General features: G+C 36.6%; 1 protein-coding gene across 1 annotated transcript in view; it reads right to left on the bottom strand.

Annotated features, from left to right (window-relative positions):
- Sdhaf3 (succinate dehydrogenase complex assembly factor 3) overlaps positions 1–9,447 on the bottom strand; it is a 60,057-nt gene extending 50,610 nt beyond the window's left edge. The window contains exon 1 of the mRNA XM_026391529.2: positions 9,217–9,447. Coding sequence (XP_026247314.1) covers positions 9,217–9,390 — 174 coding nt within the window. The 5' untranslated portion in view covers positions 9,391–9,447. The remainder of the gene's footprint in view (positions 1–9,216) is intronic.
- Between the last annotated feature and the right edge of the window lie 5,027 nt (positions 9,448–14,474).

Here is a 14,474-nt window from a genome sequence, read left to right as displayed (position 1 = left end):
TCTAACAGTTATATCCCAGCAATTTCCATTCTCCTTTTGTTGCTAGAAAGAAAAAAAGAACTTTGAAACAGAAATGAAAGGCAAGTAGCACCTTATGCTAATAAACATAAAATAATTTTTAAACATTGTTTGTAAGACACTACACTCGAAGTAAAGAAAATTAAAAAGACCATTAAGAAGCTTCCCTTTCCCTCGGGAATAATTATAAAAATGAAGAATCAAATAGACAAATTGGTAAAGAAGCAAGATTCAAAACAAAGTATGCAATCATTTTACACTGCAAGTTTGTTTGAAACATTAATTTCCAAAATCTTAAGTAGCCTATCATGAAGTAGAAACACAAGCTTTTTTGTTCCTAAGAAGCAGTATGTAATTTTACTTCTATAAGCCACTGTCATCTTCTTTTCAATAGAACTTTTCATCTTTAAAAGAATTTAGAGTTTTTAGGTAAAGAATGGCAGACTGGAGAAATTCTGTGATTGAGTCTATTTCTTATCAGCTCTCTCTTCTAAAACTCCACTGCACTGGTGGGAAGGAATTTTTTAAAGGAGTAATCCATAATGACTAAAGGAACAAGAACAGAGCCATTAGCAGCTAAGAGACTTCAGAAAATTTCTGAAGATAAAAAGCAGGTAAAAGAATATAAGTAATGAAGCAGGTAGACACAGGAAGCCACAGCACAAGGATATAACGGAGAATGTAGCTGAAGAGAAAGACAAACCACCAGAACCAACTGAAGGAACACCAGATAAATAAGGGACTCTTGAAGAGAAAAGCAAATAGAAATTAGGTTAATTGAAACTATGTAACCAAAAAGTAACTTCCTAATCAACCACGCCTACCTATGTGGGAGTTTTCATTTCCTATTGCTGCACTCATAAATATGAACAGATGTTTTTAGGTCTTTTGGGTTTAGTCTGAGAAGAGGAACAGCTGGGACAAATGGTGGTTCCATTCCCAGCTTTCCAAGGCATCTCCACACTGCTTTCCAAATTGGCTACACCAATTTGCAGTCCCATCAGCAGTGTATGAGTATACTTTTCCCTCGAATCCTCGCCAGCACTTGTTGTTTGACTTCATAATGGCTGCCATTCTTACTGGAGTAAGATGGTATCTTCGAGTATTTTAATATGCATTTCTCTGATTGCTAGTGATGGTGAGCATTCTTTCGTATATTTGTTGATTGATTGTATATCCTCTTCTGAGAAGTGTCTATTCAGGTCCTTGGCCCATTTATTGATTGGGTTATTTGGTTTTTTTTGGTGTTTAGCTTTTTGAGTTCTTTGTATACCTTAGAGATTAGAGCTCTATCTGATGTGTGAGGGGTAAAAATTTGTTCCCAAAATGTAGGCTCCCTATTCACCTCACATATTATTTCTCTTGCTGAGGAAAAAAAACTTTTTAGTTTGAATTCATCCCATTTGTTGATTTTTTGTTTTAATTCTTCTGCTATAGGTGTCTTATTAAGGAAATTGGGGCCTAGCCCCACGTGAGGGAGATTAGGGACTACTTTTTCTGCTATTAGACGCAGAGTCTCTGTTTCAATTCCTAGATCCTTGATCCATTTTGAGTTAACTTTTGTGCATGTTGAGAGACAGGGATTCAATTTCATTTTGTTACAGCATACTACAGGGACACAGCCACATCAATGTTTATAGCAGCACAATTCACAATAGCTAGACTGTGGAGCCAACCTAGATGCCTTTCAATGGATGAATGGATAAAAAAAAATGTGGCATATATCCACAATGGAATATTACTCAGCACTAAAAAATAATAAGATCATGGCATTTGCAGGGAAATGGATGACATTAGAGCAGATTATGCTAAGTGAAGTTAGCCAATCCCAAAAGAACAAATGCCAAATGTCTTCTCTGATATAAGGGGGGTAACTCAAAATGGGGAAGAGAGGAAGAGCATGGGAAGAAGATTACCTCTACATAGGGAAGAAGGGTGGAAGGGAAAGGGAGGATAAAAGGGAATTGCATGGATGGTGAAAGGAGACCTCGTTGTTATACAAAATACACGTATGAAGATGTGAGGAAAATAAAAGAATAGCTTTACTCTAGACTAGGTAGAGAGAAGTGATAGGAGGGGAGGGGAGTGATTGGGGGGATAGGAAGGATAGTAGAATGAAACAGACATTATTATTACTGTGTGTATATATGTGAATGCATGACCAATGTGATTCTGCAACCTGTAACTTCAGAAAAATGAGATATTATATCTCATCTGATTCAAATGTATGATATGTCAAGATCATTGTACTGTCATGTGTAACTAATTAAAACAAATAATAAAAAATAAAAAAATAAATATGAACAAATAACCAAAATTTACAAGACATCTGAAACAAGACTAAAATAAAGAATGTCCCTACAAGAGATAAATTAAAATTCAGAAAAGAATATACTGCTCTGTATTATAAGCTCTTCTACACTAATTTTTAAGTCATATGCACATATTATTGATATTTCACAAAAAGTTGATGGGAATGGAGATATAGTTCAGTATTAGGGAGAAAAAAATATGAAGTGTACATTAACTGAAAAACAAAAAGAAAAGAAAAAGAGTTTAACAGAGTAAAATGAACCTACAATCAATTCTAATATTTCTGATATAAAACTTCAGTTGTATTTCTCATTTGCATTAAGCAGCCATAAACTGTTAAATAAAATAGTTGAACAAGTAAAATTAATATTATTCTTCTGTACAAATTCTGAACAAAAACTTCAAATGTGTACGACTGCATGTTGTATACATACATACACAAATATAGATGTTTCTATAAGAGGTGGCAGGACCTTTAAGAGATGAGTCCTACTGGAAGGTTCTCAGGTCACTGGGGGGCACTGCCCTTGGAAGTGATTAAGGTAGTTCTCCTGGGAACTTGAGTTGGTTCTTGTAAAAGCTAGCTGTTATGAGAGTAACTCCAAACCCTGACTTCTCTGGCTTCCTGTCCTGATGTGATCTCTCCCTCCCAAACATGTTCCCACCATTGTAATTTCATCCACCATGAAGTCCTCACCAGACACCAGTCAATGCTGGCATAATACATTGATCTAGATAAACCTCTTTTCTTTATAAAGTTACCCACCCCTAGGTATTTCATTATAACAACAAAAAGACTAAAACACATTTTATGTTGCAAGAATATACTATTTCATATCTTCCCTATTATCATTTTATTCCTTTTTAGGCCATTAATTAAGCACCACAATAGTTCTAAAATCTTTTAAAAGTCATACCTTGATATAGAAAATATATGTGTGACAGATCCATTCAATAAACCAAAACAAACAAAAAGCTGTAAGTAACATACAGAATAAACAATACAACTAAGAGGTACTCAAGTGACCCACTCATGCTAAGTAAATATATTCTCCAAACATAGAATCAATTTACTAAACAGAGAGGTAATTCATTCCTTTTCTCCCACAAGCTAAAATACAAACTTTAAATCAGAATGTTCAAAATCAACAAAATGAGGTCCCCAAATTAGGTATAAGAGGCATACAATTACAAAAATTAGCAAAATACCCATCCAACTCTAATTATACTAAGTTAAAGAAACTCTAAATATATGTGACATGCACTTAATCACACGTTTTATCTAACGATGCACTTCAAAGTCATAAATAAGAAAATATATCCCAAATGAGTTACAAATGTATGGCTACATGACTCAGCAGTATTTCCTTATCTCTAAAACAAATGCACCAAATGAAAAAGCAAATGTCATATTACAATATCTAAACTATCACACAAGTCTGAAGAATTAAATATAATAAGGAAGAATGTTTCTTTGCAAAATGACTAGGAACAATTAAATACAATTTTAAACAAAAGAGAATGGTTCTAGCACTACACTACCATCTACTCATTCTCCTGACTCCTAAATGTCAGCTACTTTCCCCTAAATGTTAGTCGTCTATCTTTGATCACCTAATCTGGGCACTATCATCCACACTTTTGGACCATCAACTACAGATATTGAATTCCAAATTTCTATCTCCAGGCATAATCTGTCTACTCAGTATCAGACCAATACATATCTTTTATCTGTACTTAACTGTTCCACTAGAATTATTAACACAAAATGTACCAAATTCAACTTATTCTCCCACCTGCTCCTCCTATGTACCTATTGTGTTTATTAGTACCCTATTCTAAAACCTGATGGTTATCCATTCTATTTCTTCCTCCCATGCTAAGCCTATGTTGGTCACCGTTTTAGTCAGTATTTTGTATCACTGTGACCAAAGAATCTGACAAGAACAACTTAGAGGAGGAAAAGTTTATCTAGGGCTCCTAGTTTCAGAGGTCTCAGTCCATAGATTGCCATCTTGATTGCTCTGGGCCTTTCTTCATTCTGAGTGGGTCAGAAAGTAGACAAAGAGAAAGAGGAAGGAGCCACAGGGAAGATGCATCCTTCCAGGGCATGTCCCAGTGACCCACCTCCTCCAGCCACACCCCAGCTGACTACAGTTACCACCCATTCCATTCAAACTAGGATGGACAGATTAGGTTGCAGGTCTCATAATCTAATCATCTCACCTTCGAATATTAACGGGAGCTTTTACCCTCATACCCAAACCATAAGTCAAGTCCCATTTTGCCTTGAAAGAATAACTCATAAATCTGTACCCTCCATTTTCAACACCTCTGTCTTGGTTCAGGCATGTATATATTTGAGATTACTGTATCATCGCCTATAATTCTCTCTACCTTCAATCTGGCTCTTTCTATACTGCTGCTAAAATGAACTTTCTAAAATATAATTTAAATCATTTCCACCACTGCTTATAATCTTTCTATTCAAAATAAAAGCGTAAAATCTTTAGAAGAATATCTTGTCTCTTCTCAGCTTTATCTCTTCCTAATCTTTCATAAGAAACTAAATTCCAAACAGCAATGCTGTGAAAAGTCACATTGCTTCTTACTTCAATGCTTCACATGTTATTCCTTTTTCTAGAAAGTCCTGTTGTTGTTTTTTTCTTTTTTTTAACATATTTTTTATTGGTTGTTCAAAATTTTACAAAGCTCTTGACATATCATATTTCATACATTAGATTCAAGTGGGTTATGAACTCCCATTTTTACCCCAAATACAGACTGCAGAATCACATCGGTTGTTTTTTTCTTTTTCCTGAAGTTCTGGCCAAGTTTCTTCAGGCTGGCCTCAACCTTTGTAATCCTCCTGCCTCCACCTTCCAAGCTTCTGAAATTACAGGCATGGCAGCCAGCTCTAATAAAGTCCTATTCTTGACACAGTAACTGACTAGGTCAGTGCTCAGCTCAATCATCTATGTTGCCTTCATCTTCATTCCTCCTTGCTCCCATAGCATTTAACAGACATTCTTTGATACTGTGTTATAACTGCCTATTCTACACTACAAAACTTTGAAAACTGTGAAAGTAAAATATATTAACTGTTTATTTTTGTGCCCCATAATATGCCTACCACATTCCTGGCAATAGAAAGTGATTAACCCTTTTGCAGAATGCTTAAGCCTTTTTACTTTTTTCCAGAAACAGAATTTCTACTTATAAACATTCCCTACCAGATACTGTGCAAGGCAAATATTTGGGAAAAGCAAGAGAAGCCAGGCAAGAAGGCAATCTGCATAAATAAGTGGGATAGAAAAAGGAAAATTAAATGTATGGCTCTCGAGTAGCTATAGAAAGCACACTACTTTTTGCTGTCTCACATTCTCTCACCAACATATTTTATTTACTATTTAATCTTAACTCTTATTCTGAGTCCCTAGAAAATAAGTGGTAGACAGAAAAATTAAAAGCATTATCTAAATCAGCTATTTTTCATAAAATGAACAAAGTCATTACTTTAAAATGCAATAAGACCCTGATCTACCAACACAATTCTACTTCTTGCCTCCTAAAAGACTTGGGATTAAGATTATAATGAACATTTTATAAACCAGTTATCAAACATTATCTTAACAAATAAGAAACATCTCTTCCTAAACTTTCAATTTTTTCTCTTAAGAAATTATATAAATTCAGAATTTTCTCTGTAAATACACATTTACATGTTTACTCTTAAGAAGAAATAAAATACTTTCCATCACTTTCCTCCAAGTGGTTCTGAAACAGAAACTTCTCCAGCTGAATTCTTTCTGAAATATGCCTGTTTTCCATGATCTCAAATAGCACTCTTGATCCTTCCCCTTTTCTTTTATCCAGTGGTACTCATACCCAACTTTGCTCATGATACAAAACAAATTCAGAATTCATTCAGGTCCAAAATTAATTTTAGAAGTATATGAAAGAATCCTAGAGGCCAAATTCCACACAGCATAGTTAAAAGTCTGCAACAGGGATAGGACATAGCTTAGTGGACACAGGCAAAATTCTTCAATGAACACTAAAAATAGCTGGCCAAGTTTAAGGAGAACTTAGTCTCTGAGTCTCTGTCCTAAAATATGTGTTAATTACAAAAAAAAAATACAAACAGTCTTAATCCATTTTTTGTTACTATAATAAAATACCTAATGCTGGGTAATGCATAAAGAAAAAAGAGATTTATTTAGCTCCGTGTTTTGGAAGTCCAAGAATATGGTACTGGTATCTGCTTGGCCCTCGTGAGGGTCTTCTGACTATATCACAACATGGCAGACAGCATCATGGTGGAAGAATGTGTGAGATCACAAGCAGACAGGACACAAGAAAGATTTAAGAGCCAGGTTCACTATTTTTATAACAACCCATTTTCACAGGAACTAACTAGTGTCCTAACAAGAATTGTATTAATATGAATGAAGCTGGGCAAGGTGGTGCACGCCTGTAATACCAGCAGCTCAGGAGGCTGAGTCAGTAAGATCCCAAGTTCAAAGCCAGCCTCAGCAATGGCGAGATGCTTAGCAACTCAGTGAGACCATGTCTCTACTAAAATACAAAAATAGGGTTGGGGATGTGGCTCAGTGGTTGAATGCCCCTGAGTTTAATCCAAGTACCAAAAAAAAAAAAAACTATATTAATCATTTTCATGGGTGATGCTCCTAGTGAGCTAATTACTTCCCACCAGGCCCCACCTCTTCAAGGTTCTACAACCTCTACACATCATCACAGTGGGGACCAAGCATCAAGCATATGAACCTTTAGAGGACACACTCAAACCTTATCTAAACCACAGTATTAACAGTGGAACACCTGGCAGATACCATCTTAATCAAGTTAATCACTGTTACCAATAATGTCATGTTGATATGTACCTTCTGAAGTGTTGAGGATACTTCATTCCTATAGTATTCTCAATAATGGATAACATCAATCCCATAATCATGAATAAACATCAAAAAAACTCAAAAGAGAAACATTCTACAAAGTAAAAGGCTAGTACTTTTTTCAAGAGTGTTGAGGTAGTGAAAGATAGGGAAAAAAATGATCAACTGTCACAGATTGGAAGAGATTAAGGAGAAAAGATGACTAAATGCAATATGGATCCAGATTGAACCCTGGACAGAATAAAAACATTTATGGAAGTCTTGGCAAAATATGTATAATTAATAATATTATAATACTGTTAAATTTCTTAGTTTTGATAAACATATCTTGGTGATATGTTACCAGAAAGGGAAGCAGGGTACAGATGTATGGGAACTCCATATTATCTCTGTACCTTGTCTAAAATTATTCCAAAAAAGTTAAAAACAAAAAAAGCTAAATTCCTACCAAGGTTCCTAGGTTGTTCAACAATTTACCCATTTCTTTTCTTACACCCTCTCTTCCTTCAGCTTGTAACAATTTTTTCTAAGTTCCCACTCTTTCCTACATTTTCCCTAAAAATTTCCAACTATGACTTCTAAAAGTAACCTCATTTCTTCCCAGCACAGAACCAAACTCTCCTGTCTATCCACAAACAGAACTCACTTAAAAGAGGTCACTTAACAAACACCTTAAATATATAATAGTTTCAATGTAATTAATAATATTCTAAGCGCTTTTAAATACTTTTTAAATAGTTAAAAGTCTGCAACAAGGGTAGGATGTAGCTTAGTGGAATACATTCTTACTGGAACATACACTAATTTTCAGATGCATACTATAAATACTATTACTTTACAGGTGAGGGATAAAAGACTAGAAAAATTAAATGATCTGACCTTTAATAATATCCAAGCCTGAATCTGAATCTAGTTCTGGCTCCAAGAGCAAATTACCTTATTAAAAGAAAGTGGTCTGCACTTAAAATATTAAACTTCCCTGGCTTCAGGCAAACAAATTATATCAACTACACCATGATTTTTATGAACTTTCTAAATGTCACAATTAATCGAAATGTCCGTCTTTAAAACTTTAATGGTTCAACAATCAATTCTGGAATTCAGTGAAGAAGCTCCATGTTTACCCTCCATGTTACCTCTATGATTTTTTTTAAGCCCAATTCAGTCAACTCTTCAGCCATCAACTTTTTAGACATTAAAACTCACCTCTACCATGCTTTCAAATACCTGAGACGTACTCTAATCTCCAAATCCATTCATTTCTTAATATTTACCAGTAAGAAGAGGAAATTCTGCAGGGCCCCCAACCCACAAAAAAATTAAAATATTTTTTTTTCCTTCGTTTAAAAAATAAAGTCACTAATCCCTAATGCATGTGTCTGCTCAAGACTGGGCACAAGAGCGAAGGGTAAAGTAACAAAGCCACGTGACTCATGACTGGAGAGCTAAAGAAACCAACTTCCACCTTGCTTAACTCCGACCAGCATTTTCCTCCTTTACCACTAGTCCTTTATCTGACTATCTGATTTCTGTATCGAGTAAGAAATTCACCAAGACCCTGAGATTTAAAAAGTAATAGATCAGGAAAACAAACCTCTATGTGTGCAGACTGTTTTGAAATAACCATTAACTTTTTAACAGGCGTTTGCTACCTGCAAAGGCAGTGGAGCGGACCAAAGCCGGCAAGCCCTCTGAGCGTTTGACAGTGATTTAGTCAATTTTATGACCTCCACCCTCACCTCTTGGACAACTAGTTATCTGCAAGGACTCAAAAGGCTGAACACACTGGATCTGCTCCAGCCAGGAACCGGAGGACTCAGGATGCAGCTTTATCAAGTGTAGAATGCCCCTGTTTAATCTGTATGGGTTACTGGGCACGAGCTGGGACAGGCGGACTCTGAAAGGGACAAACGGGAACACCACTTAAGGAAACCCCAAACCGAGGCGAAGAAAAGGGGGCGTCACTTGCCTCCCATTCCTGCAAGAAACGCTGGGCCTCGTCAGAACCAACGGTCTTATGTCTCCTAAATTCGTCCTTCACGTACTGGTCACCCAGAGATTTAAGGTCCGGGGGCAGAACTCGGTGTAGTTGCAAGATCCGCTTATATAAGCTACGGACACGAGAGACGTGCGTTCCAGGCATTTCACCACGCGTGGACCGCCGACTGCGCCTGCGCAAAAGGTCGTCGCGACCCCGCCCCCCTGAGAAATTGCCTCTGGGTGAACCAGAAAGAGGGCGGGGAAAAGGCGAGCGCGCGCGACCTCCATCCGGTTTGGTCCGCTCCCGAATCTGGTCCTTCCGGAAACTCGAGCTTTGCTGCGTACGGAAAACGAGCCGGCCCCTTGCTGGTAGAGGCGTAACTTTCGTGTAGTAGTGTCTGCGCTTCAGGGTTAATTCTCCCGAGTTGTGTCGCGGAGAGAGGCGAGGAGCTAGAATCTGGAGTGTGCCAGTTGTCACTTCTCTCTCCATACCACCCCACTATCTTTTTCTTTCATGTTTGTTCTTTTCTTCTTTTTAAAGGTCCGAGAAAACCTTTGTAAAATCAGGCTACTCCAAAAAGCCCTCCCGAACCGAGGTTAACCCAAGCCACTTAAGGTTTCTTAAGGGTATTCCTGAATTAAAGTAGGATTCATCTTTTCCTCCACTAGCCCAACGGCCCACGCGCACTGCACAGTGCTGTGCTTGAGCTCGTCATATATAACCAACAGGTTACATATTAAGCCCTCAAGTTTTGTTAGCCCAAGTTGGCAGTGGAAGAATCTTGGGAGGAGTTTTAAAGGTAGTGTTTCCAACGTCCTGGTGATTCTGGCTGAAGAATCTGGAGTGAAAACTGGAATCAAGAGGTTTAAAAAGTTCCACCTTTTACAAAGGTGATACGGAAAGTGTAACTGGTTTCCAAAGCTGGTAGCTCCTTGTCCTCGTTCTTCCCCTTCTCATCTTTAGTTCCTCAGCAGATTCTGTTGATTCCACCAACAAAATATATGCAGAAATCTACCAGTTTCCTCCACGCACTCTACTACAATTATCTCTCTACTGGGTTTTATAGTAATTCCCTTATCTATAGTCCTGCTTCAGGACATGACCAACTTCATTCATGGTCCACCAAAATTAAAAATCAGATCATCTGTCCAAGAAAAATACTCCAATAACTTCATCAGAATAAAACCCAAAGTCTCCCTACCCCTTAAAATCCAAATGAGACCCTCCCTGGAAACCCTGTTGGAAACCTTTGAAATTGCAACATCACCAGGCCAAAAACTTGCAATGCTCTTACTCTGCTTTTTTAGCCCCCTCTATAGTACTTATACATGATATTTTACCTAGTTATATATTCTGTTTCTCCCCCTACTAGAGTACAAATTCTGCAGGAGCAAGAATTTTGTGATTCTTTTCACCGTTGTTGCCATATATCAGTGACCTACACCAGACCAATAATTAAGAATGCCGTAAATATTTGTTGAATCAATCGGGAAAAGTTCAGCGGTGTCAAGTGCTGCATAGGCTTGGTAGGAAAAAGACAAAAGAGCGTGAAAACTTGTGTGATTCTCTAACAGACCCCAGATTTCTATCTATGCAAAGGCTTTTGAAATTCAAAAAAAGTAAGTATCCCATGCAGACTTACTCATTTCACTATGCTCTTGAGGGCCCACCACAGTGCTTTACAAATAGTAAGCACTCCAATATTTATTGCCTGAATGGAGTTTTTCCTTTTGCTTAAATTTAAGGAAAATATTTGTTTAAAATAACAGAACATTTTTTTAAAATGGATTTAATTTGGTATTGTGACAAACCACACTGATGGCAAGGATTGAAGGGCAGTGTGGTTATTTTATTTCAGGAAATTTTTTCTAACCATATTTCATCTGTTAATATCCCCATAAATTGAATATTAATTTCTTGTTCCAGTTTCCTTCTTTTCTGGTTTCCTTTGGGGTTAAAGTACATGTATAATAAATACTTCTTTCAGTGCCAAAGCTCTCATAAAAATGTGGAAAAACATTCTGCCAATGAATTAATAAAAAAATAAATGAAAGAATTAATTCAGTCTAAAGGGAACAGAAAAGGTCTGCAAAGCATTGAAAAAAAAAAAACAATGCTAAGAAATGGAGTTGATGGGCCGGAAAGAATCCAAGACATGGTGAAGTGGTTAGGCCTTGTGAAAAGGAATCAAGCAATAACAGTGAGGGAAATGACAGATGAACCATATTTTTTTCTTAAGATGGGCTGGACAATTAGTTAACTTTTAAAGACAAAACTTTCTGTTTCCCTAACCTTCCAATTTAGTTTTCCTCTCATGGTCAAAAAAGCCATAAACTGAAAAAACAAACAGTGAGTTGAATTCTTGGCAAACTAATCCATATTAGTACACTTTATGCAGGTTTTTTTTTTTCTTCCTCCATCTGTTTCTTTTTCCTGTGTGTTATCTAGCAAATCATTTAACCCCTCTGTGCTTTGATTTTGTCACATGTCAATTAAGTGAGATTGGCTAATTCTCACTAATTCTCTTCCAGCTTTACTAATCGTGACTTCTCCCATATTCCCTCCAATTTTTTTTTTTTTGTAAAGTAAAAAAGGACACATACCCACTCTGAAATAATTACTTTGAAAATGTTTCTGTTGAAGAAGAAACAAGACTGCATGAGGAGCATGCAGGAGCCCTTCACTATACACAAAATAGAAGAACCACACATATCCATAGAGATGGTAGAGGCAACTAGAGAAGGTTTTTAACAAGCAAAGAGAGATTTTCAGATCCAAAGTGTTAGAGAGCAATGCTGAACAAGAAAAAATAAACTGAAACGAGAAAGGGAATATCTGCATGACATTCTGCTACTTTGTATTATTAGTTTTCACCTTACACTGTGGAAAGTAAGTCACTTGCAAATAACGTTGGAGTATTTTCCTTTACAACAGAAGTGAAAAGCATTGGGGGCTAGGAGAGGCTGGTGGTAAAAGATTTGGGAACTTCTTTATGTCACTGGATTAGGAAGCAATGCATTCACAGACTTGGATTTGATTACACAAGTGGCTCAGGTGTGAATTAAGCCCATTAGAATTTCAAATTCTAAATCATGGCGAATAATGAAAACTCTAGGACAAGATACATCTTTGACCCAAATAACCTTCACTTGCTTAGAGGTCTACAGAGATGAACAAGCCTGATCCATTCATGATAACTGCTTATACTCATCCCAGTAGACATCAGAAATGGTCCCTCATTTCCCACCTTAAAATTTAGGTACATGGCTGCACTGAAGTGACCAATGTAAGAAACAAGGAATTTTGTAAACATCTTTACATGGTACCTGAAATTTCTATTTATTAAAATGCAATAGTAAGGGAAAGTAGATAATGGAAAAATGATTTAAGATTTCCAAATAACTGATGACTATTAGAAAACAGCTTAATTATATAAGGTTTGCACTCTTAGTGAAGATCCTTAAAATCTCTATCATCTGTATCTTCTCTCTTCCTGCTCTCCTCAAACAGAAAATTTCACCTACTAGTACCCTTGGTTATATCCTAACTATTCTGAGAAGCATCTTTCCCTCTTTGTCATCTTCAATTACTCTCTTCCTGATATTATTCCAGTGATCTCATAAACTTTTCATAAGAATACTTCAAGTTACAAAAAAATCTCCCCATCTAGTCTGTCTTCACCTTAAACTACCATCCTATTACTCTGCTTCTTTTCATTGGCAGATTCAAAAATACATATTCCTACTTTTCCTATCTCCATACCCATTCCCCATTTAATCCCTTTAATCTGATGCTGATATCGCTACTCTTCTAAAATCACTTTTTTCCAAAATCACTAGTTACTTGCATCTGCTCGCATGCCTACCAACTCAAAGGTTTCTAGAGACCTTTGCATCATGGATACATTGCTGTTGTGCGGGTCGTCCCACCTCCAGGGGCCCACTTCCTCTATCTCCTAAACAGACTCTCGGTGCTCTGTCATCTTCAGCAATTGGTGATGCTCTGCTGCCCCCACCTGGCCAAGCCCACCCTAATCACTTCATAGGCCTTCACTGAACCCTGAATACCTCCAGGTCTCTCACACCCCTGAACTCTCCACAGTTTCAGCTTTCCTTTGTAACCACTGGATTAGTCTAAATCCCAGGGTCTGTCATTCCTTCAGAATCTCTGATCCAAACTAAATTCATTATTTTTTTCAAAGACTTTTTCCTCCACCATTATTCAATCTACCTAGATTCAAAACATGTTAACTGATTAGAACAACAATAACAACAACAACAACAACAAAACTGATTAGAACACATTTTTTAAAAGTGGAAGGGGCTGGGGTTGTGGCTCAGAGGTAGAGCACTCGCCTGGCATGTGTGAGGCACTGGGTTGAATCCTCAGCACCACATAAATGTAAAATAAAGATATTGTGTCCACCTATAACTAAAAACTAACTATTTTTTAAAAAATGGGTGGCATCTGTGACAGCTTTTTTTTTCTTCATTTAACCCCCTTTTAAACTCTGTGACTTCTCATTTGACAACTCCAGACCTTAATTTTTCCCTCTTAAAATAAGAATGATATTATGTACCTCAAAAGCTTCTTATACAACTTAGTGATTTAGTATGTAAAAAGTATTTACACTAGTTGACGCCTGGCACATAAGAAGTGACAATTAGAATTAGTTATGATGATGAAGTGGAGGAGAAGGAGGGGGAGAGAATGTAAGTTGATAGTAGAAACTGTACTCTGTTCTAAGAAATATGATTTTTAACTTAATTCTCACTTTAAAACATAATAATAGATCTATGATACTTAAGTAATAGAATCAGACAATTTAAATCCTTTTTATTTTTAAGGGTCATTTTTCCAATTCTATTGAGGTACAGTTCACAAATAAAAATTATACATATTCAAGGTGTACAATGTGATGTTTTGGTAGGTGTGTACATTATGAAAGTATTAACAAAACTAAAATATCTATCATTTTACATAATTACTTGTGTGTGTTAAGAATGGTTAGTATCTACTCTCAGAAAATTTCACGTACACACTACATTATTATTAACTGCAATCACCATGTTCCATATAATTTCAGAACTTATAACTGTAAGTTTGCATCCTTGGACTGATTTTCCCCATTGCCTCACACCCTGACTTTTGGTTACCATTCTTCTACTATTTGTTTCTGTGAGTTTGACTTGAAGAATCCACATATAAGTGAGATGGTGAAGGATTTGTCTTTCCTCACCTATCCT

The sequence above is a fragment of the Urocitellus parryii genome, chromosome 3, assembly GCF_045843805.1.
Source record: "Urocitellus parryii isolate mUroPar1 chromosome 3, mUroPar1.hap1, whole genome shotgun sequence".
NCBI classification, from domain to species: domain Eukaryota; kingdom Metazoa; phylum Chordata; class Mammalia; order Rodentia; family Sciuridae; genus Urocitellus; species Urocitellus parryii.
Note: the sequence above shows the minus strand (reverse complement) of the source record. Positions and strands in the feature narration are given on the sequence as shown.